The 23705-nt window shown below is 48.3% G+C and overlaps 1 protein-coding gene across 1 annotated transcript in view; it reads right to left on the reverse strand.

Moving 5' to 3' along the window:
• The window catches only part of GPC1 (glypican 1), a 207598-nt gene that overhangs the window by 16493 nt on the left and 167400 nt on the right, over nt 1-23705 (reverse strand). Inside the window, exon 3 of the mRNA XM_030954227.1 lies at nt 12714-13105. Within this exon, the coding sequence (XP_030810087.1) occupies nt 12714-13105 (392 nt within the window). The remainder of the gene's footprint in view (nt 1-12713; nt 13106-23705) is intronic.

Raw genomic sequence — 23705 nt, forward strand, 5'->3', positions numbered from 1 at the left:
TTGTCTCCTGGAGGACAGTGCAGTGTCCCACTGCCCCAGGAGTGGGAGCCTGGCCCCACAGCCTCCTCTGAAGACGAGCAGGTGACCATCCATCACCAGCATTGCTCTGTTGAATCTGGCAGGTGTTGAGTATTCAGCCTCATCTCTTGGCAGAAAGGATAAATATTAATTTTTGCAGGTGTAAGACACCGGGCTCCACTCCCTTTCCCCAGAGAACGACTCCAGCCTGTCCTGTTGGCAGCAGCACTCATTTGGCACAGGCTACAGAGGTGAACTGAGAAAAAGAAGGATAAGGGAGCAGGAAGAGGAACCACACCAACTATTTTCTCTGTGTTTTGCTTGGCCAGAGCTCAGTTTCTCACTGTTCCACCCAGCCCATGGACTACTGCTCCACACAGGGCAGCAGAGAGGGAGGGCTTGGGGCTGCCAGAATCCCTCCCAGCCCTGATCCTGCACCTTCTCTTTGGGGCACTTGCAGCATATAAGGAAGAGAGTCCTTCAAACATCTTGGGGTGCTCATGGATTAGTTTGCTGATGTGAGCCTCCATTTTTTTTTCATCCATGCAGTATCCACACAGGGACATCCCAGCCCCAGTTTGGAGGGGCTGAGGATCCAACAACACAAGCAGGGGGGCCCTGCAGCTGTCCTGCCTCCCTTGGGCACACAGCTCCCCAGTGCAGTGGGGAGAGGAGCTCCTGGGGCTGGAGCTGTGGGGACACACACACAGACACACACACACACACACACACAGACACAGAGACACACACACACACAGACACAGAGACACAGACACACACACAGACACACACAGAGACACACACACACAGATATACACACACACACACAGAGACACACACACACACACAGATACACATACACACACAGAGATACACATACACACACAGACACACACACAGACACACACACACACAGATACACACACACACACACAACCTTCCTTCCCTGGCAGCTCCTCCCAGGTGAACTCCCTCAGTGGCAGTGCAGCAGTTTCTCCAGGCTGGAAAAGGCCAGACCGACCTCCACCTGCACACTGGGACATCTTCACCTCCCAGTGCTTCTGCTCTCACCCCTCAGCATCCCCAGGAGCCTGGACTGCTGAGTTACCCCCTGCCCCAGTGGGTGCCAGGTGAGAGCTGCAGGGAGTCCCTCAGCTTCCCAAACAGACCTGCAACAACTGATGGGTCCATGAGGAACACCCATTCACCACAGGTGGTCTGAGGGCAGGAGCATGAAAAGTCCTGCAGATGGAGTGAAACCTGATCACACTGCTGCAGCTTTAACTGATCTGGCACAGCGTGAAGGAGTACATGACAATAACTGATTTCTCTAAGTGCCATCAACCTGGCCCAGCCTGTGGCTGGTTCTCCTTTAAGGAGGCTTTAGTGGCACCTATAGTCTTTTCTTAGCTCAGTGACCTACAAACTGCATTAAGATGTCAAGAGAACATGCACAATACAGTGGAGAAGCCATTTCCCAAGAATCTGAAGAAAAGATCATTATTATTGAGAGATATGGCTTGGAGCCAGGGCACTCATTCAGTTGTCAGAGGTATAAATAAAAATGGAAAATAAAGCTAAGCTCAGCTTAAAAATACATTGATTGTACGTCACTGCTCAGCTAAAATCCACATCCTCTATTCTGATCACAGTGACATCCACAGATACAGTCCTTTGAAGTGTAAGCCCAGTGATGAAGTGATAAGGAAAAAATGTTATCTTCTAAGATACACCCAAAATAGGGGAGAAATCTTACTGGGCAATAAATGATTTTAATTAAAACTACTTTACAGCTGGGGATCCAGTAGTAGCAATGAGGTAATGCAAGGGGAACAGGTGGCTGCCTCATAAAAGGCCCAGTTCCCCTACAAGCACTGCCATTTCAAGGAGGCTGTCAGCAGCTCCAGCTCTGTGCTTTTCCATGGCCACTTCCCAAAGCCTCATGTGCCCATGTTTTGGTGGTGGAGCCACCCAACCAGATGGGAACTGCTGGAGGCAAAGACCTTTGCAGGCTCTCCTGCCTCCTGGCGCTGGAGCTCATCTCAGGTTCTGTGAGCTGGGATTTGCAGTGTGACTCCCTGGCACAGTGTTTGCTCAGCAACCAGCACAGAACAGGCACGTGGGGAGATAATTTGACAGCAAATTGAGAACACATAATTCTCTATTCAGAGTAGCATTGGTTTCCTTAATTTTTCCTCCTCCTGAGCAATGTTTAAATCAATTACAGTGAAATTAATGACTTTCACAAGCCATTTGCTGAGAGGATGGGCTGGGGGATTAGGCACTAACTGGGTTCCTTGCCACCCCCCAGCCAATTTAGAAAACATTCAGTGTGAAAGGCTTTTAACAAAGAAAAAAAAAAGGCTCCTGCCATGTAGTTTATTAACATGCTTTCCAAGCAGAGAATCACAGACACACAGGAGGCTTGAGGATAACAAGAAGTCACCAGCTCTCTCCCTCTGCACTCCAGGAGAGCAAAGTTACCCTTCACAGCACCTAAACACAGCTATAGAGCAATTATAAACTTCCTGAAGCACAAACACCAGGAGGACAAAGTACTTGCAGATGGGCAAGCACTGAGCTCCAATGCATGAGACAGCCCTGCAACGAGGGCCCAGAGACACCTGAGTGCTGCCAGCTCTGGCCATTGCCAGGCCTTTAGAGCCCACAGGACACACAGCAGCACTCTGGCCAAAATGGGCTACATTTCTCCAGAACAGAGGAAAAAACTTTCCCATCCTTCCTCTGTGCCTGTGAAGAACAAATCAAACTTGTGATTTGCATGTTCAGCCCAAGTTACCCACGTCTGCACACCTGCAGATGCTCAGAGGTAACAAGAGCAGATCTTCTAGAACCATGGAACACTTCTCCCTCAGCCCCACCACGGTCTGTTCTGAAGCTCCTACCCAGGTTATGTGCTGATTTCCCAAACAGCACCCACTGACCTGCAGGGCTCTTTTTACAGTGTAAGACTTGGTGCAAAGAGGGGTGCAGCTCCTCCTGACCCCAGACCTTGCTGAACCTCCCTGAAATCCTGGGAGGGATTTTACTCTTCTGAACTGAGACCTTGTTTGAGAGGTCTCACAGAAGAACAGAGGGGCAAAGAGGAGAGGCATTTTCTGTTATTACCTTAATGTCTAGTACTTAAAAAATATCCAAAGCCTCCAAAAATACCCTGGGCTGCATTGGGGCATGAAAGGACCATGGAAGTGATGATCTGACTCACAGCTAAAAGCTGCTATACCCTCCTCACCCCAAAAACCATTCCTTTATACAAGTCAATTATTTCCTGAAAAGGTGTCTGAAGGACCAAAGTGTGGGATGCAGAGAGAAAGGCGTCAGGGAGCTGCAGCTGAAGAGGTATTAGTGCTGGGAGCAGCTCTGTCACATCCTGCAGTTACAGGTCAAGCAATGATCCTTCCTTCCCATCCCATCTTCCTGAGAGCTGGAGAAAAGTGGAGCTTCAGGAAGCCACAGGACAATCTTTCCACCAGTGGCAGCACCAAGCTCCAACCAGAGCAGCAGAGAGTGTTTGGGCTCTGCTCTCAGGCACAGAGCCTGGCTCAGGATGCCCTCCAGGCATGGGACTGAGCCCAGGGCCAGTGGCAGGGCTCCTCTGTGCCCAGCAGGAGATGGCCAGCTCCTCTGGCACCCAGAGCCTGCAGCCAAGCTGCAGATGCTGCTTTTGAAGTATGGCTTCAAACAAAGGAAAGATAAAAAAAAAAAAAAGAAGAAGAAAAGAATTATCTGACCCCAAATCCTCTCTCCTTTTGAAGCCTGGCTTAAAAGCAAATGAGAACCTGCAGCCTACTTGCAATGTGACTGGACTCCTCGGCCTTCAGGGGCCTTTAAGTACATCTGAAAGGCATTTAACACCAATAAAATAAGTTGAGCTCTTGCTGGTATTTTTCCTACCCCCCTTCTCCCCCTGCACATTCCCCCTAGGCTGCTGTGAGCCATCTGTGCCTTCTTCCCAGGGGAAGCAGGGTTAGGTAGAGTGGAGAGATGTGGGGATGGAGAGCCAGGCCAGCCTGGGTGAAAACTCCAGGCTGCTGGAAGTGCTGCCCCACGCCCCAGACTGTCAGAGGGACAGGGGCAGGGCAGCTGATGGAGGGATGAGGCTGAGCTGGTCCTTAACACTGCTGGTGGAAGTGATGTTCTCTGGGCTCTGGTCCCTCTACAAATCTCACCCAAGGCAGTGTGAGGGTGGCCTGCAGGGAGCTCTCTGCGCTGCGGAGTTGGTGTTTCCCACACTGACCATGTCCCTGCCCTGTGGCTGCTCTCCCATTCCCTGCCTGGCTCTCATCTCCCAGGAGCAGTGCAGACCCAAGGTGGGCACTGGGACCTGTGGTTTTGGTTTGGTGTGGGGTTGGTTGGGGTGAAACAAAACAGCGTCAGATGTGTCACATATCTGTCAAAATGTGCCTGCACTGACTCTCAGGTCTATTTACCCAGGTAGGAGGCCTTGCTATCTGAATGGCCATTCTAACCTCCAGAAGCAGCAGTTAACCCCAGTGACATCAGGCAATTTAGGTTTCCAAAGCAAGGGATGCTCTGGAGCCAGCAGACACAGGCAGGTCTCAGAGGCAGGCAGGGGTGCTGGGCAGTTGGAGGCAGCAGCACCTAGAGCTGGAGACCTCCCCAGGGCTGGGGCTGAACCAGCCACAAAGGCTGAGCATTCCTGGCACCCTCACTCATGGGATTTGTAAAGGCAGGAGAGGGAAGTTCTGCCAGCTGTGAAAAAACCTTTCTGTGGCAGTGTCTAAGGGAAAGCAGGTCAGCTCTTCAAGCCACACATCAGGCTGTGTGTGCTGGGAAATGCAGGCAGGTATTCAAAGCCACTCCAATTACCCAAAATCCCTTGGCTGGAATCCTACAGTTGGGATAAAGTTGTCAGTGTGAAGAACAGCAGCTACACAAACAGGACAGGCAGAGGAGCTGATCCTGCTGGGCCAGCAGTGAGGAGTGCTCCTGAGCTTCCTGTGGGATGCCCAGCAGCCCAGGAAGCCAGCCCTGCTCTCTTTTAGAACAAAGCAGCAGTCAGAGGAGAGGTCTGTGTTTCACAGGGGAGCTGGCCAGCCCTGTGATCAGAGCTGTCTGCAATGTGCCCATTTCACTGGGAAACATTTCACTTTTATAGTCTCCCCATGGAGGGACCCTCAAATATTATGATTAAAATCCAGAAGGGCTGTGATGTTCTTTGCACCTCGACATGCATAACTGGAAATGTGCTCCATCCACTGGGCAGTCAGTGCCCAGTTTCTCTGGTGACAGGAGTGGGAGCTGCAGGTGTGCCCAGCCCTTGGCTGGGGCAGGGGAGCTGCTGTGGGGAGCACACCCTGCTCCCTCCAGCACATGGTCAGCAGCTGCCTTGTGCATGTTTATGCCAGTCCTGATGTAATTAGCACCTTGATGTGTGTTAAATGAACCAAGCTTTCCCATTTTTCAGAGTGAAACTCTAAAAGAAACAGCTGCAGGGCTGACAGAAATATGATTCTTTCAAACTCCAATGAATTGTATAATCACTTCAGTCATTATTTTGCATCTTCCTTCCATAAATGCACAGCCACGAGTCCTTGGAGCACGGTGAGGTTTGAGCCTCACCAAGCCCATCATTCAAGATCCATCCAGTTCCCAAACCTGTCAGGGGTGAGGGCGAGCAGGGCACAGGCACAGCGTGCTGGGGGTGGCTGTGCTGGCTCTGGTGGCACAGGGGACACAGAAAATGCCAGCACAGTTCAACCCCTCCTGCTGTCACCCCTGTGTGTTCAGCGCTTGCTGCAGGAGGGATGGGGAGGATGGAGGCTGATGCCAAATCCGTGCCCTTCATGCTCCAGCACACCAGAGCTGCTGTTGGGCCTGAGGCCAGACAGACTGCCTGGGTCCAGCCCTGCCAGTCCAGCAGCCACATGGCCATTCTGTAGACTCAGGGAAAAAAAAAGAAAAAAAGATGGCTAGGGTAATCGAGGCAAACTGGGGCAGCAAAACAGGGAGGAGAATTGTTCCCATCTCCCTCCAGGCAGTGGTGAGGGCACCTGGAGAGGGCAGTGACAATGGCTCCCACAGCTAATTGGGAGGATCTATGTCTTTAGATTCCTGTCTAGTACCTAAGTGCCTTCAGATATTAAAATGAGAGAGATCCACGCAGACAGACAGACTGCTGTCACGTCCTCTCCCTCCAGAGGAAAATACTGCAAGCCAACACCTGCCTGTTCCACACACTCCCTGCTCTGTTCATTTAACACAGGTATTTCCAGCTGGTACAATTTTCAATCCTTTGAAAACTAGATTCAATTGACTTTTAACCACCAGGTAAATACGGGAGACATATATCTACTTTCCTGCATTATTTCTATTCTATTCAGAACACCTATGGGTTTTTATCCCTGGAGGATTGTGATTGAAACATAATAAGGGATAGAAATACTGAAAAGTAATATGTGAAATACATAAGGATGTATTCAAGACTGGATGCTTCTCATCCAGCTTGATTTGAATCTATCCAAAGAAATTCCAGTGTTATTAAAAATTCCCTCCCCAGCAGTGCTGGAAAGGAGCAGTGGTGTGTGTGGGGCTGCTGTACCAAGGTGTTTAAAGCAAGAAGGCAGCTGGTGGCAGGGTGATGATGCAGGGAGCACAGTCAGCTCAGGGAAAGGGATATTAAGCTCCTGGGTTTGCAGGGGGAATTGGGCTGACTGGAACTTAGCTCTAAAATGGTTTCAGCCATGCAATCTCACATACAAACTGCCAGGGACAGCTGACTGGGCAAGAACACACGAGGCACTTCAGCACAGGGGAAGGAAGGGCAGGTCCCAGCAGCCTTCAAGGTCACCCAGCTGTGGGCAGGGCTGGGCAGCTGTGCCAGAGGCTACGGGGGCAAAAGGCAGCCAGCCCAGGAGCTGCTGCAGGACCAGTCCCTGAAGGTCAAGAGCTTATTTCAGCCTGGAGCCTCAGCTGGTTCACAGAAGGGGTGTCTGCAGCACTGCAGGGCTCCCACCTGGCCCTTCAGCCCTCCCTGTCCTCCCCCTGAGCACAGCCAGCCCTGCAAAGGATGCCTGGGGCTTTTTGCACCCTGCAGACTGCTGCTGAGCCTGCAGCACCACAGACCTCCAGCACAGGCACTGACAGCTCATTTTTGGAAAGCCTCACCAATGGTTTGCCATGACAGGAAGGAAAACCAAGGAAAGGCCCTGGCTGCTCCAGCAGCTGCTGTTGGTACCTGGCTGTGGTGAGCTGCAGCCCCACACCCTCCCACGTCCCCTCCTGCTGCTGGCACCAGCACCTGGGGGACCTGCTGCTCCCTGCTGCCACGTGGAAACTCTGCAGGACACAAACCCACACATCTCTGCCAAGCAAGCCTGCACAGCTCTGTGGCATTCACATATTCTTTGAACAGGGACAGACATAATTCTCTCTCCCAGGATTTTCTTGGGAAGCTGAAAGTCTGTGAGAAAGCTCAGACAAAGAAGAGAAACAATTCTTATCTTCATTTGCTGCATCTGTTGTTTGGCACATGTAGAACGTGTTATGGAGATTGTTTACCAAAAGGGATTTCTTAATTGGACTCTGGTGATGGTGTTTTAATTGACTGACCAATTAGGTGATGAAAGCTGTGTCGTGACTGTCTGTAAGGGTCACAGGTTTTTCTTTAGTACAGTAATAGTGCAGCATAATACAGTATAGCTTAATAAAGCATTGGTTCAGCCTTCTGAAATCACGGAGTCAGAGCACATGATTCCCCACTCAGGGAGCTCATTGCCACAGTACAGCTCCAAAGCCAGAGCTGGGATAACAGCCAGGGACAAGGAAATAAAGATATGAGGGTATTGCCACTCGACACTGCCATGGAACAACACTCTCATAACATCTACTTACAAACACTAACCCTGACTTCTCAGGATCAAAAGGAAGCCAATTTAGATAAATGATGAATACTTTTACAGAAGTGAAATCCTTTAAATGAAATAACATGTTATTTATGGTTGTGTGTACGTGCTGCTGATGCTCTCAAAAAAGATCAGCCACTGAAAGGATGGAGATGGAGATATCCCACCAAGCACATGGCACCAGAGTTCACTGCTCTTGAGATGCTTTAGCACAGTGGTTTCATAGGTGGGAGAAGATTTTATCTTTGTTTAATTCAGTAAGATCAATTTTATTTCTACTTCACCAGAAAAACAACTGAAAGCTGAAAGACAGAAGTCAAATATGTCCTTTCAAGCCATGGAAAACAGTGGGTATGAAAAATGGCTGCAGTCTTAAAGGACATGAGGACCATACTGTCTTTGTTATGTCATTGACTTGTTGGAAATGCAAAACATGTTTAGATAAACATTATTTTCCATATGTCCTATCAGCACATTCACTTAACCATTAAAAACATTTCTAAAAATCTATTTTTAGGACTTTTTAATTGGAATTTGGTTTCCAGACTGACCCACCATGTGTTTAAAAATTACTCATGTGGTAAATAGAAAAGCTGCCATGTACCTTACACTAACAGAAAAGTTTAAAAAATAAGACTGAAATAGATTGTGAAACACAGTATTGGCTAAATAAAAATGTACTGATAGCTGACTTCAACTTTCATTGGTAAAATGAAATACAGGATTTATGAAAAAGCTTATAAAGAAAATCATTGTATTTTGTTTCAAACTCAAATGAGAATCAGCCTTAAGAACATCTACTGAGAGAAGGAAATGCAAACAGCTATTAAAATTGATTATTTGAGTAAGTGCTTCTTGCTTATGTAGCTGGTCTTGCTTCACATCAATCTCCACTACCTTGGGAAAACTTAAAATTTAGAAACAAGAACCAATGAAGACCCAGCAAAAGAAAGATTGTCATAATAACTCATTTTCTGACTGATGAGCAAAATTCATTTCAAATTACTTCCTCTTGCTGCCTTTGGAAATGGAACATTACATCTGTGCTCTCCTGACAGGCACAGGCTGCCAGGGCTGCCAGGGGACTTGGAGGGCTCTGGGCACTCTTTGGCATGCCCAGGGCAGCTCTCCTGAGTGCCCATGGATGCAGGAACGCAGCACAGACTGGGCAGTGCCCTGTGTGCCCCTGTCCCCAGGGCACTCTGCAGCAGAACTCACCCAGGGGGGCTGAGCACTGTGAGCAGCACGGGACAAACCCAGCCAGGGTCACAGCCACCGCTGTTTGTCACCCTGCCTCTCCCTCGGGGCTTTCTGCTGCTGTTCATCAAGGGCTACCTCTCAGCCCTTGCCATTCCTTCTGTCCCAGCTTTGCTCCCTCCTGTCCTGCAGTATCCCAGGTCACTTCCACCACATCTTTCCCAGGAGTGTGCACAGCAGCTGCTCTCAGCAGGGAGGGAAGATTCAGGGCAGCAGGGAGGGAGGATTTCTGGGCAGCAGAGAGGGAAGATGTCTGGGCAGTAGCTGGCAGGCAGCAACTCCACCAGCACGAGGCCCTCTCCTGTTTGCATGATGCTCAGAGCTGGAGCAAATGCTGGTTTTGGGCAGCTGCCAATCTCACAGCCAATGAGTAGGATCCTAAACAGAACTGGGAGATGTGTTCTCTGTCACCCTGGCACACAGCATCCCTGGGGGAACTCCTTCTTCAAGTGCCCTGCACTGGGCATTTTGTGGCTGCTGCCATTTTGGTGGCTGCTACTTCATGCCAGCGATGGAAAACTCACTTGGCATTGTGCAACTTAGATGAAAACCTGCAATTTGTGCTGAAAGCACAGCTACAGGAGCACAGCACCTGCACATGAACACAGAGGTGCTGCCCTGACCCCCCTGCAGGCATGGCCCATGTAGCCCCTCCCTGTGTGTCAGGGCAGGGTGCCAGCCTGCACATCCATCCTGCCCTGCCAGAGCCACAGCAAGCCCAGGCCGGGTCCCAGCCCAGATGGCAGCACTGCCACTGCTCTCTGTGTCAGGCCAGGTCAGTGCAGCGAGCACCAATGAGAAGTTTTAGGACTTGGTGTCAGAGCCTGCAGTCTGTCAGGGTGACTTTGCCTTGAAAGCTTGGATGGCAGTAAAGATGAAAAATGGTTCTGCCATTTTCTCCTCATCTGCCCTCAAACTATTTATGCCCAGCAGGTCTCAGAGGGGCTGCTCCCACACATGGCTCCTGTTCCTAGCCCTGGGCTGCCCGCAGCTGTGGCTTCCTCTGAGACTGGGGCAGCTGAAGGCTGGGGAAGAAACACCCTTTGGGCACAGCAGAGAGGGAGCAGGGATTAAAGAAATCTCATGAAATCCACGCCTGTAGCTCACTCAGGGAGGCTCTCCCCCACTTAGACAGCCAGGAGCTCTGGCAAACAGCATCAGCCCTTCTCTGGAGTGCCCAATGCTGCCTCTGCACAAGGACCTGAGACAGGCACAGGATACAGGGGATACACTGAACTCGAAGTGTCCCAGAAGCTGAAACCAGGAGGGGTTTAGTAGAAATCCGTAGTTTTCCTGGGATTTGCAAATAAATAAATAAATAAAATCTATTTTTTCCTGAAGTCCAAAGCTAGCTAATTTATTTCTAGGTGTTCATTTCAACAGGCCTCCTCAGTCTTCCTGACCAAAACACTCGCCAGTGCCCCATATGAAATTCCAACTCAAAAAGATATTTTAAAGACCGCTGCTACCAGCTGACAGGAAAGTTGAACTTCAGTTTCTGACCTTCTTCTGATGTCATAAGTACAGAACAACATGAAAAATTACTAGAACCAAGGTACCAGTTGTGGGTTGAGTCAAGCACTTCACATCTATTTGACCCAAGTGTAAATCCACAACTAAAATGGTGGTAAAGAAGACAGGGAAAATGAGCCAGTTTTGGTCCTCATAATAAAATCAGCTCTCAAGAAGGCTGTGCTGAGGTTTTGTGATGCAGTTCATGCAACAGCAACACACTGGGCTAACTGCAATGCCAGGGAGGGCTCCAGTGAGAGAGGAATGGTTGGGACCCTCCTAGAAAACCCATCCTGAAGGAATGGACTGGGGGAAGCTGAGGGAAAGGGAGGATCTGTGACTTGTCATGCTCCCCACATCCTGTTTGATAAGTGATGCCCAAGAGAAGGAAAATTCAGAATCAAAATCCAGTGGGCCAGAAGCCTACATGAAGGTGGGGGGAAAATCTGCTGCATGTTGGTATCTCAGGTCCTTCCCCTTGGCTGATACCATGCCTGCAGTTTCCCTGCCAGCCTGTTTTACCCACCAGCCTCAGCTACAGGCAGGATCATGCCCATTGAGCTGGAAATCTCTGCCATTCAGAGGATTTATGAAAAGTATTTTGCTTTTGTCCCCCCGAAATTACATCATTCTCCTCTTTTATCTGTCTTAAGTGTCAGGAGAGTGTGATGTTAATGAGATGTACAAAGGCTTTTGGGTAGCTGAACAGTTTTATAGTCCCACATTGATAAATGAAAGCATTTGTCACTGTTACCACATTAATGTTTCTTCCTGAGATCAAAGCCTGGATTTGCTGCATTAAGTGGGACCGTCCTCTGCTCCGTGTCACCACACGGTACCTTCTGAGGAGATGAATTGTGGTTCTGCATTTCTGCAGCCACAGTTTAATCACACCCTGATTCTCACACCTGCTGATTCCCATCTCCATATGAGGTATGCAAGCCTCTTTTTTTTATTATGGATTTTCTCCTTGCTACCTGTGTGGAAAGCCTGAGTATCTTGTTTCAGGACAATCACTTTCTTCTGGCTCTGAAAGGCTGTTTCTGCAGCAAAGAATACAGACAATTTCCTTCCTTCTGCAACCCTGGATTCAGTCATATTAATTTACATTTATATAGCACCTTTCATCCCTGAAGATCCCAGTGCACTTTTGTACACAGAAGCTGTACAAATAGACAGGCTACATAAACAGCCACAGGATCCCAGTGCCAGCCTCTGAAACACATCCCTGTGCCTGCATTCCCAGCACACTCGTGGCCATCCAGCTCTGCACACATCCCCATCAAGGAGGAAAACATGGCAGTGTGATTTAGAGGCATGTCAGGAAGCACAAGGGATCTGGGCAAGCAGGAGAATGGCTTTACAGCCTGGCTGAGTGACATCTCTGCTGCACGGGTTAAAATGAGGCAAAAACTGATTTTTGGTGAAGTTACATCTCAGTGTTTTAGTGTTGTTGGCAGTGCCTGTAGAAGTCCAGGTTTGCTGCTCCCTCCCTCTGATGGGTAACCCTCGAGTGTGCTATTCACATGGCCTCTGAACAGAGAGGAGCTGTGAGACAAGCAGAGAAGAAGGAAAACACAATTCTTATCTCGCTTGCTGTGCCTGTGCTGTGCTAAAGTAGAATGCAATATAGAGATTGTTTACCCAAAGTGAGGATGGTTTGTTCCCTTGGCCTATCAGGGCCAGGTGTGTGTGTGGGACTGTCACAGGACAGTCAGGAGAGAACCAGAGATGAGTGCAGGGTGAGCAGTTGTGAGCCAGAGCGAGTGCAGGGCAGGTTCAGTTTAGATACAATGTACACAGTATAGTATAACAAAGTAATTCTCTAGCCTTCTCATGATGGAGTCAGATGCATCATTCTCTCCCCCCTTCCTCAGAGTCACCTTTGATTTACAATACTCTAGTAGTTATTTTTTTAAACCTGGAAAGCATCTGCTCGCTTTGCAATGAAAACAAGGGGAAACACGCCCCCCTCCCAACAGCAGTGGCCGAGTGGCTGCAGCCAAGGTGAGGATGGAGGAGAGGGGAGCACAGGCATACCTGAGACACCTTTCTGACCACGTCGCTGCCCACCAGGAAGCCCTGCGCGTAGGAGCGCGCCGCGATGAAGGCTCGCGTCGCCTTCAGCTTCAGCTCCCTGGGCACCTCCCCGAAGGGCTTGTGCTGCTCGGCGTGTTTGACCATGCAGTCCAGGTACTCGTCTGTGATGTGGTACTGGGGGTTCAGCAGCTTGAAGAGCCTCTCCAGCAGCCGTGTCCAGAACTCGTTGAGGGCCTCCTCCAGGTTGATGTTGGAGCTGCGGTAGTAGCGGCGCAGCTCGCTGTACAAGTCCTTGAACACCTTGGCGTTCTCAGTGTACAATTCTCCGTACAGGCTTGGAAAGGCATCATAAAGGGCCTTCTCTGACTTGTTCAACAAATCCTGGAAATAACCTGAAAAATGAGAAAAGGAGAGGTCATGCATCAGCCAGACAAGCTGGAATCCAGCAGGCTGTGTTATTGGGCAGCACAACTGGACACCCTGAGAAGAGAGAAGGGCCCTAGCAGAGCTTTTCCTCCAACCAGCATTACCCACACTCTCAGGTCTGAGCTCTAGCCATGAAAACAGAAGGAGGAACCCCCGCCTTGCCCCTTCATGCTGGAGAACCCTGGTCTGGGCCTCTCTGGCAGTCTCCCCTGGAAGCAGAGCTGGGTCTCTTTTCTGAATCCACAAGGTGTAACAGTGTCATTCATAAGTTTTCCTCACAGCTGGCATTGCTTACACAAACCCTAAGCTGCCACATGTTATTTCCAAAGCCCTGGTGAGATGAAGCAGGGCTGCCAGCACATGCCAACCCTGCCCAGGGACATCCCTGGTGGTGGCAGCCAGGCTGGCTCTGGGCACAGCCAGAGCCCAGGTGCAGTGTCAGGAACAGGCACATCTTCCTGGGCACTTCAAGGCAGGGCTGTACCCAAGGGCTTTTTAACCAAGGCCAACATTATCTGGGCTTCTCATCCCATCTGCTAACTTGGGTGTGCACCCTGCTTTTGTTCCAGCATAAATAACAGAGTGCTTTTACACCCCTGCTTCAGTGGTCTCAGATGTGACGGAAATGTGACTCTTGCTACACACAGCAGTGTAAGAATGACAGGAGCTGACTCCTCCCTTACCAGCATCTTTAGGTATTCCCATCATCTCAACTGCCAGCTACCTTCAGGCTGAGACTGCACAGTAGGGAACTCATAGCAGGATTGGCCTGATCCAATTAATAGATTTACATAAGCAACTTTAATCATCATTGAAGTCAGTCAGAGGAAAAATAATTTAAATAATAATTTTAATTTCCATTACACTTGTACTTTTAGGGACTTTTTGAAGCAAACCTGATTAAACTATTCTTTAAATCTAAATGACTACTATTTTTTTGGTGATGTGTGATAAGCTCTAGTTGGAAAGAAACTGTTATTCAATTAAAATCAAACAGCATGTATTTAGGTACATAAATTAACTTCACGGTGCTAGACATATAAGAAAGGAAAGAGAAGCTCCTGAAAAATGCATACTGCATGTACAAAGCTTTATTAAACAAAGTATTTTTTGAGGGAATGGTGCTGACTACAATTAAAGATCTCTAAAATTGTAGAACTAGTAAAGCTCAGATCCATAAATCTTGCTTATATGCACTGACTGAGAAGGGCCATACAAACTTTCCTATATTAATAACCTCTCACTGGTTTCTCAGATTTGAATGAAGCTAAAACTTAACAGGTGAATTGACCAAGCGAAAAGAACCCTCTGCATCTGCTCACAGGTTGCTAACACTGAAAATTCCTGTGCTATTTTAACAAAGCAACACTGAACATTAATAGCCTGGTCTTCTCCAGCCCCTATAATGTGCTGCTTAATAGATTAAAATTTGATCGAAGAGATTTTTGTTTTTAAAAGACTGTGAGCAAACTAGATGTTAGAAGTCTGGTTTAATTACTTATGCAGAAGTAGAAAATAAAAATCTTTTATCTGGAATGTTGAATAAAAACTGGTTTTCAAATGTACTTTGGGAAGAAATTTATTCTTATTCAACGTGACTGGGTGGGAAGTTTGTATCTCCAACCATTTTCACTGGGATCCCTCCATCTCTCAAATGACTGATCATGCACCTTCCCCACTAAAACTGGATTTCTCCCTACAGACACCAGGTATCAGGGCATCAAAGTCACCTATGACCTTGCAGTGGGGGGGTTCTCAATAGGGAAAAAAGACAAAAGCTGATCCCATCAGATTAATAAAAAGAGATGCTGCACTCACCTGCAACAGAAACAAAACACAAAGTTTCTCTGATGCTGAGGAGGAATCTAAAAGCTCTTCCCTACCTTAATGTATCACTCCAAACACTGCCGGTTGCCCATTCACAAGTTAATTAAACTGAGCTCAAACTCCCTTCCTAGTACAATCAGTGCTCTTTCCTGGGTGACAAGAGACACAAACTGAACAATTTGCTCAGCAATCGAGGTAAGACGTGCAGCGTTGCACTCACCATCAGGAGGAAGAAAACACCAACAAACACAGCCCAATTTGTCAATTCAAGGTAAAATTGCTTTCTTTGTTTTGCTACAAGAGAAACAAGATATATATCTCCCTGCCAAAAAATTGGGAGACTGCTCTCAAAAAAGTCAGAGCTAATTAAGGGCTGATGAACTGTTCCTTCTCACCCAAGTGAGGGAACACTGATTACAGCCAATTCATCTGTGGCTGGTTCTAACGAAGCTCTTCTAGATTTCACACACTGAGAGAAAAAAAAAGTCTACAGTAGCCAGGGAAAATTAATTAGCAATCAAGTCTACATGTGTTTGTGATGAATGGCTGACTTGGCAGGGAATTTAAATGTCCATTTTGCAGCATCAGAAGGTAGCACAAAGTGAGGTTTGTCAAGAGGGATGCAATGTCCCTGTTCCTTAGTACAGTGTCAGCTGAGATCTCCCAGGAGCACTGCATCTTCCCCTGAACACTCTGCCTGCTAATGTCCAACCTTGTAATGAGTTTAGGCACGTGTCACAGATTAAGGATGTGCAGGGCCTTGGGATAAGACAACCTGCTGAGGTACAGTTCAGGTTCCTACCATTCTACCTTGATTTCAGGTAGAGGGAATTATTTATTTGAGGGAGAGCAGCCCATTATCTGCAGCCATGGAGGGTGGGGGACTGTCAGGGGATGGGGTGCTCCGAGTCTCCACTGCTGCTACCAGGACTTACCAGTAACAGGGCCAGCAGGTCCCTTTGGATCTTTTGGATATCCCTTTGGATAAATCAGCTCCCACTTGGTAACCACTGCAGGGTCTGCCCTGGCTCCCAGAGCACCACTGGAGCGTTCAGCTCCATGAGCCCATGGAACAGCTTCACCCAGGTCACAGCTGGACACAGCCCTGAGCCCCTGAGCTCTGGTGCCACCACGTTCTCTGTGCCCGCAGCAGGCTCAAGCCATGAACTGCAGCACAGGGCTTTGTCACCTTGGGAATGGCAGGGATGGAAGGAAAGGGCTCAGCTGCACTCAGGCACTGCAGCACAGGGCTTTGTCACCTTGGGAATGGCAGGGATCAGGGAAAGGCTCCCAAGGAGCCCGTGCTGCAGCTATAAAGCCCTTCTGGCCCCAGGAGGCACCACTGCCCTCCCATGCCTGGGGGCAGCAGCACAGCTGAGGTGGCTCTCCAGAGAGTCCTTCCCTCTGAAAGGATGGATTTGCTTCCACTCTGAGTCACAAGAAAGCAGCTACATATTCTGTGGACCTGTGCTGAAAAACTCATGGCTGTTCTTGGCTGCTTGGAGCCATTGGGAATTTGACAGTATCAGCCAGAGACGCCTCCCCGCAGGTCACCTGCTACATCCGTGACTGGCTTTCTCCTCTTTCAAAAAGTTTCCTTCAGGAGCCACTGACAGGTGAGTCCTCCCTCACCACTGCCAGCTGAGGGACACAATACTGCCAAGCCCAGCAGGTGGCTTTCAAAACCAGTACTTCAGACAAGTCAAACTCAATTTTCCCTGGGCCAATGCAAGGCACGGCTCCTCAACCAAGGCTGCTCCTACATGAAACATCACCTTTCACACCCTTTTGCTGCAAAGTATTCAAAATAAAAATAAAATAAAATGGAAGTCTGTTTTATTACTATTATTATTGCTTCTCACTTCCAGCCTCAGAAACAAGACAACTGGCTTTGCTCAAAAGAAATTTGCCTTTTGGCAGAGGCCAGGTCTGAAGAACTGTGCCTCAAATGCAAAGATGCCAGAAAGTTATGAGTAAAGAAATGAAAGGTTTCTACAAGCAAAACAATTCTGCCACCTTGGCTTTCTCTTGCTGTTGTAGTGACAAAAACTTACTTCTCAGAGAATTAAGTTTTCAACCAGAATCTATAACCTTTGCATTCAAGAGAGATTGCAAATCCCCACCCATTTCCCTGCTTCGCAGCTTCCCAGTGTTCGCAGCTCATATTTTCACAGTTTCCACATTTTCACAACTCTGGATTCAAATTGGGAAGCTGTGAACAGCACGGCAGGGAGCGGCAGTTCCTCTTTGAAGAGAGAAAGTTTTGAGTTTCTCCTTCCTCAGCCCCCTGGCACTTTATCCAAGCTCTCTGCTACCATTTGATCACTCAACATCTGGAACACTCTGGGGTTTCTTCAACTAATCCAATGATGGAATGGGAATGGATGCAGGAGGGAAGGAGATCACTGGAGGAAGAACACCCAAATGCTCTTTAGGCAAGCAGCAGAGCTGGCTTCCTTCAAGCCCCATCAAATTTGAGAGGCATGCTAGAGGAAATACGAGGCATGGAGAAAGGTGACTGAATTACTTTCAATCTCAATATTATTAAAATTTTAAGCAGAAAGCTGCAGCACAAAGTGTCTTACACACAATGGGGAAGAGCTGAGACTGGAGGAACACCAATGGTGTAGTGGAAATGCTGTGGAAGTTTTGCAGCAATGGGTGAAATTAAACCCCTCCTGCTGCTCAGACAGCTTTGCCTGGTGAGCTGTGTTTGTGGTCTGAGGGCCTTGCCATGAACTGCCAGGACACATGGAGGTGGGGCAACACCATGAGGAGGAAGAAGTATCAGATCCTCATTTGGAGGATCAGTTTCTCAGTTTTGAGCGAACACATGAGCCTGTGGTGGAATTCAAGCAGGGCCAGAGCCACGGAGCTCGGGAGGAAGGCTGGGCACACACTCTGTGAACAAACTGTGGTGTGTCAGGACTGGACTGAAACAGGAGAGGAAATGCAGCTGCTTCTGTGCTGTCCTGAACCCCAGCCAGAGCACAGAAAGGAAGAGATGGAGGTGTCTGCTACAGCAGAGCTCCTGGTCAGTGCCAGCCCTGCTGGTCTGAGGAAGAGTCTTTTCCTGGGCCGAGCTCCCATTTAATACCCTCTGCACTTCCCAACACCAATTTGCCTCTCCCGGTGGTTCAAAGGCTGTTTTTCAGTTAACTTACTATTAGGAGGGAATAATTCAGCAACAGGTTTAAGCCATTAAAATCCAAATCTAATGCATTCATGCCTATTTTATTCACTTCAGCAAGTACAATGACACTTTATTTGTAAAATTGTTATTACTAATTTAAGCACTACCCATGGCTGTGCTGAAGAGCTGATATCAATCCAAGAGGAGTGATTTACTTTGGTTCACACCTTGGCTGTGTCCTCCCACAGGAAATAACCCCAGTGAGACCGAGTGACCTAGCTCCACATGCACACAGCCCTGGATGCAGCAATGCTGGTGCCATTTTCCTCTCTCCTCACAGCTTCACACTCCTGTAAAACTGCTGCTGTGGGGCTGCTTCCTGAGCCCCCTTGGAGAACACAGTCCCTCTCTGCTCCCTTCTGGATCACTCCCACGTACATCCCAACCAATGCCCCTGCTTGGTGGCTGTGACCAAAGAGGCATCAGGATAAACCAAGACTCAGACTGCAAAAAAAAAAAAAAAAAAAAAGCCCCAAAAAAATGGAGATAAAATCAGCTTTTCCCTAGAAGTCAAAGGATGAGTGGTGTGAATGAATGTGCTGGGAGGCAAGAATTATGAATGTGCTAGGATGCAAGAATTATGATGCCTTCAGGTAATACAACTTCAAAACTCTTAGGATTTGCTCCAAAGAGCCACTTGACTGATATTTCCTCTGCACAGTGTGTCCTGGGAGTGTGTGCTGAGAATGGGGTGGGAACACAGAACTGAAGAGATGTTGTGGGTCAGTGAGACAAAAAGTGCCAGCTCTGCCATGCAACATCAATTCTGTACTCTCCTAAAGCTGCTCAGTGCCCAGCACAAAAGCACTTCAAGATTTTAACCTCAGTCCTGCTGGAAGGTTGGTCCAGGGCACCTCCTCTGATAGGAGGATTTCTTTTCTCAATTTCTGGTCAAAGTTCCTTCTTTATCCACTTGGTCTTTGCCAATATGGTGCTGTAGTTCAATTGCTGGGCTTTTTTTCCCTGGAGTTCACTCTTTCAGACATTTACTCACCAAGTCTCACACTTTGTCAGCATCCGTGCCGCCTTCCTACACAAATGAAGGTACTTTCCCCTCTTTACACCTGACAGGCTCTCCAGTCCTCTGGATCACTCCACTAGCTCCATTCTTCTCCTCTTCTGCTTGGCATTAACTCTTCCTAGGTGTGGGTGGTCAGAAGCACAAAGAACAACTCCTTTCCTTCACTGGCAATAACACTGTGAATACTGCAAGGACTGCACTTGCCTTTTTTAGGAACACATCACATTAGCATTTCACAGACTTTCTGCCACCAACTGGTACATCCCTAATTCTCCCCCTTGCTATTTCCAACCAATTAATCCCTAGCTGTATGCCTAACTCTGAAATATTGAATTTCATCCTATTTCTATTATTTTGGTTGTCATGGTTATCCACTATCCTCTTCAATAGTGACAACTTTTCCCAGCACTATGCCACCAATTAATCTCATGACTGCATTTCCTATCACTTGTGCCAGCTTTTAATGGGGCTGTTAACTAGGATGGGGTCTAGGCCTGTCTTGAGAACCACAACTGGGACCTCCCTCCAGGCCAGGAGCTCATCTTTCAACACATTGTATTGCTGCCTCCCCCTTAGCTAGTTCACCTGATAATTCCTTTACTAATTTCCATTTTCTTCAGCTTAATTAACTACTCAAGGCACAGATGCAAATGTCTTTGAAGTCTCCTGAGATGCATTAGTTGATAGAACAGACACACCACGAGCAACAGTGAAAGCAGGCTTTGGATATAGGATTTGACAGAATCTCTGCCATCTCTTACTCAAGCTGCCTTTGGGTAAGAGCAAAAGCTGGCCTTCCTTAAACTGGTTTAGACTGGGACATACAGCAGACAGCTTGCTTCTTGTGCTGGGGAAAAGGAGAGCTTTTTGAGACCAAAAAAAAAGCTTTTCCTGCAGAGGAGAGATGCTGTTGCATGGCAATGCTGTTTGGAGCAGGGCTCTGCTGGTGAGGAGAGCAGCTTCTGCCCAGAGGAAGCACCTCCAGTCACTCCAAAGAAACTGCACTTTTTCTGCCAGGACCTGGATAATGTTTTCATTTCATGGTGTTCAATGGCAGAGAGATGTAATTATGTGCAGCTATTTCTTCTTCTGCATATTGCCTCTCCTCTGTTTGTACAGTTTCCCAAGACAGGTTGCCTTTGTCTAAGTCAAGCAGGAGTGGATGCAGCTGTCACAGTAAGGGAGTGGAGAATGTTCCTGGCAAGGAAGCTCCCCAGAGGAAAGAGCTGGCCCTTACTCCAGGAACAGGGGGAAGCTGGATATTCTGCTTGTCCTCCTGATAAGCACTAGGGTCCAACAGGGTGTCACCTAAGGCAACAGCAACAAGCCTGGGTGTCACAAGCACAGCCACAGAGACCCTCTCCAGCCCCGGCAACAGCTCTCTCCAAAACATGCCTGGTGAAGAAACCACTTCAGGCTTTGATGATCCCAGGGCTCAGTATTTCCATCCTCACGACCCTTGGAAACAGCTCTGTGCAAACCTTAAGACACCTCTGAAGTCAAGTTCAACAAATCTTCAGAGACAAGAGACACTTGGAGCTGGGGCTAAAGAGCACAAAATGATCTGTAGGAGGAGCAGGACACAGAAGCAAAGCCTGTGATAGACTGCAGCACTAACAGGAGTCAGTGATGCCCTGTGAAGGCTGATCTAGAACAGAGACCAGACAGAGCTAAAGAATAAAGCAGGGATTTATTCAAAGGCCTCCATGGATCCACCTTGGGCAGCTCAAGAGCCCAGCCAGGGCTGCACCCAAGATGAACCAAAATGGTCCCAAAATGGACATGAGGTCATGGGATCTCTCCCTTGGATCAGTTCTGCTTCATTTGCATCTTGCAGTTCATTGTCCCATTCCACCTTTAGCCCATGAAGTCCCATCCCTCTTGTTTTTGTCTCTCCAGCCCACGGTGTTTGTGCTCTTGGGCTGAGATTTGGATCATGTGTCCTTGGTGCCCAGCTGGAGCAGGAATTGTTTTGTCTCCCTGCTCTGTGCACAGAGCTCACCGTCCCCTCATATGAAGCTCAGAAGTACACAATAAAGCAGCACAGAATGTGAAAAAGATAAAAACTAAAACCTGAGACATCATTTCCCCCCTCTTGGAGCACCTGAGCCTGCTCCAGCCTTCCCTCCTGCCTGGCAGTGTAAGGGTGAGGAGGGAGCTGGAGCAAGCAGCCTGCACCTGCCTGGAGAGGAATTCAGGCACCACACGGCCCCTGGGATATCAAATGCCACAACACATTCTGCCAGCTGCTTGGGAGGTTTTTGGTAGCTTAGGCTTGGAATTTCCATGTTGGGAACTTGGGAACAGTGTGGGGTGAGGGCACTGGTGCTCCAGGGGGCGGGGTGATGGAGCAGGAGGTGGCATTGAGGTGTGCCCAGTCTGTGTGGCTGTGAGCAGGTCAGCAGGGCTGCACTGCTGCTCCTGGGCACAAGCACAGTGAGTGAGAACCAAAGGCAAGCTGCACCTAGCCTAGACTGTCCACAAGGGGTTTTCAACCATCTAATTCCAAGCCTGCTCCCTGTACCTCTCCAGCCTGCCTGGCAGAGAATGAAGAGCTGTGCTGCTGTGAGGAAATCTCTTCACAGACTGGAGCCCTTGTATAGGGGATTTGCTCTGTTTGCACCCAGAGTGGGATAAGCAAATATAAGAGATGTGAATCTGAAGATTATTTTACCCACCTGTTTTCTTGGGATCTGAGCTGGCAAGGGATTTTAATCATGGCACCTTCTAAATATGCCTATGCTACAACCAGAGATTGCAGCAAATGATGAACTGCAAATATTGCCCCAGCAGGCTCTTATCAAACAGATTTCAGAGCAACCTCTCTATTAGATAAGGACTGGGGAGATGTGTGGGTGGGATTCATAACCTGGGAGTCAAGTCTGACCTGGCAGCTCAGTCCTCACTTGAGGAAGGGCAGGCACCTCCCTCTTTAACATGAGCTGAGCTCTTTACAGCCACTCCTCTCCCTCTGGACTGTAGTAGGAGTTGGGATAACTGAGCCAGAGCAAGCTTAACTTTTGGATAAATGAAATTTTGTGAGATAAATTTAGCTCTCATTTTTTTCCTCCAAGAAAGCCTGCATTTAAAGGCAAAGCAATAAGCACCACAGCTATCACTGACAGGAACATAAAGGCAGTAAAATTAATTGCTAATACTGCCTGTTCCTTTCCAGGTTTACTCAGTAAGACCTGAAGGGCTCCATTTCTCCAAGGGTAAAATAAACTCAGATGTTTAACAATACTGAGGGTTGCTGGCAGTTTTAAAAGGTGTGATATACACCCTGGATTACAGCACACACCTCTAGAGCAAAGGTATTTTTCACTCCCTTATTCCAGCTGAGCACTGGAGCTGGTGAGGAGCTGCAGAGATATGGCAGGAACGAGATAAGCAGTGGATCTGCTTGGGATGTGCCCATGAAGGTCATCACTTTCCCAGGAACACCTCACTGAGGCTGAGTTTGACTTCCTGCCCTGTCTTAGGTCAGAAATGGGGCTGTGTGTTCTGTCCCCATCTGTCAGAGCTGGGGCAGTTCTCTGCTGTCCTTGGGGCAGTTTTTTCTTTATCTCTCCCACAGCCAACCCTCCCTCCAGGAGATCTCTGCTGTCCATGGCCACTGAGTGTCCCTGCAGGGCTGATCCAATTCCAGCATCCCATGGGGAGATGCTGCGCCCAGGGGAGGAGCCAAGCATTCCTACCTGGATCCAATCTGAGCCTGGAGCAGCACAGCAGCCTTTGCCCCCTGCATTGCCAGAGGAGCAGCTTTCTGCTGCCCTGCATTGCCAGAGGGAGCCCAGGCCCATCTGCAGCAGCCCTGGAGCTGCAGAGGAAAACTCCCCCCTTGTGCAGGATCCCTGCTCCAGCAGCAGCACAGCTGGCACTGCAGGAGGGCTGAGCCCCCATGGGATGGGGCTGTGCCACCTCCCCTATTCTGACTCTGTCAGGGTTGTTTCATATTACTGGAATTTTTTTGTTTTTGGTTTTTTTAGATTTTTTAAATTGCCTAATAAAGGACTGTTATTCCTGCTCCTGTATCTTTGCCCCTTAATTTCAAAATTATAACAATTCGGAGGGAGGGGGTTTACATTTTCCATTTCAGGGGAGGCTCCTGCCTTCCTCAGCAGACACCTGGCTGTTCAAACCAAGACATGCCCCTTTCAGCAAGCTCCAGAGAGCTGCACCTTAACCTGCACAACACCTCAGGGTGCTGCCCTTGCTCCCATCCGCACTGCTAGAGGCTGAAAATAATGAAGCCTTTATACATTTCAATATATATATTTCAGCTTCTTCCTTCCTTATAAAATATACCATGAACCAATTTGTCACTCAATCAGGCTCTTTGCAGCATTATTTTAATTGAGAAAAATATCAGTGAATTATTACTTCTTTAGAATTAAATGTATTTGTCTCTGCAAAAAAAGCAGCGGAAACAAGCCCATGGATTCTTTCTGCATTCACAGAGGAGCTTGAGCATCCCCATTATATGGTTTTACAGATCAAAACTCCTTGTTGGAATTTTGCAAAA

The sequence above is a fragment of the Camarhynchus parvulus genome, chromosome 9 (assembly GCF_901933205.1).
Source record: "Camarhynchus parvulus chromosome 9, STF_HiC, whole genome shotgun sequence".
Taxonomy (NCBI): Eukaryota; Metazoa; Chordata; class Aves; order Passeriformes; family Thraupidae; genus Camarhynchus; species Camarhynchus parvulus.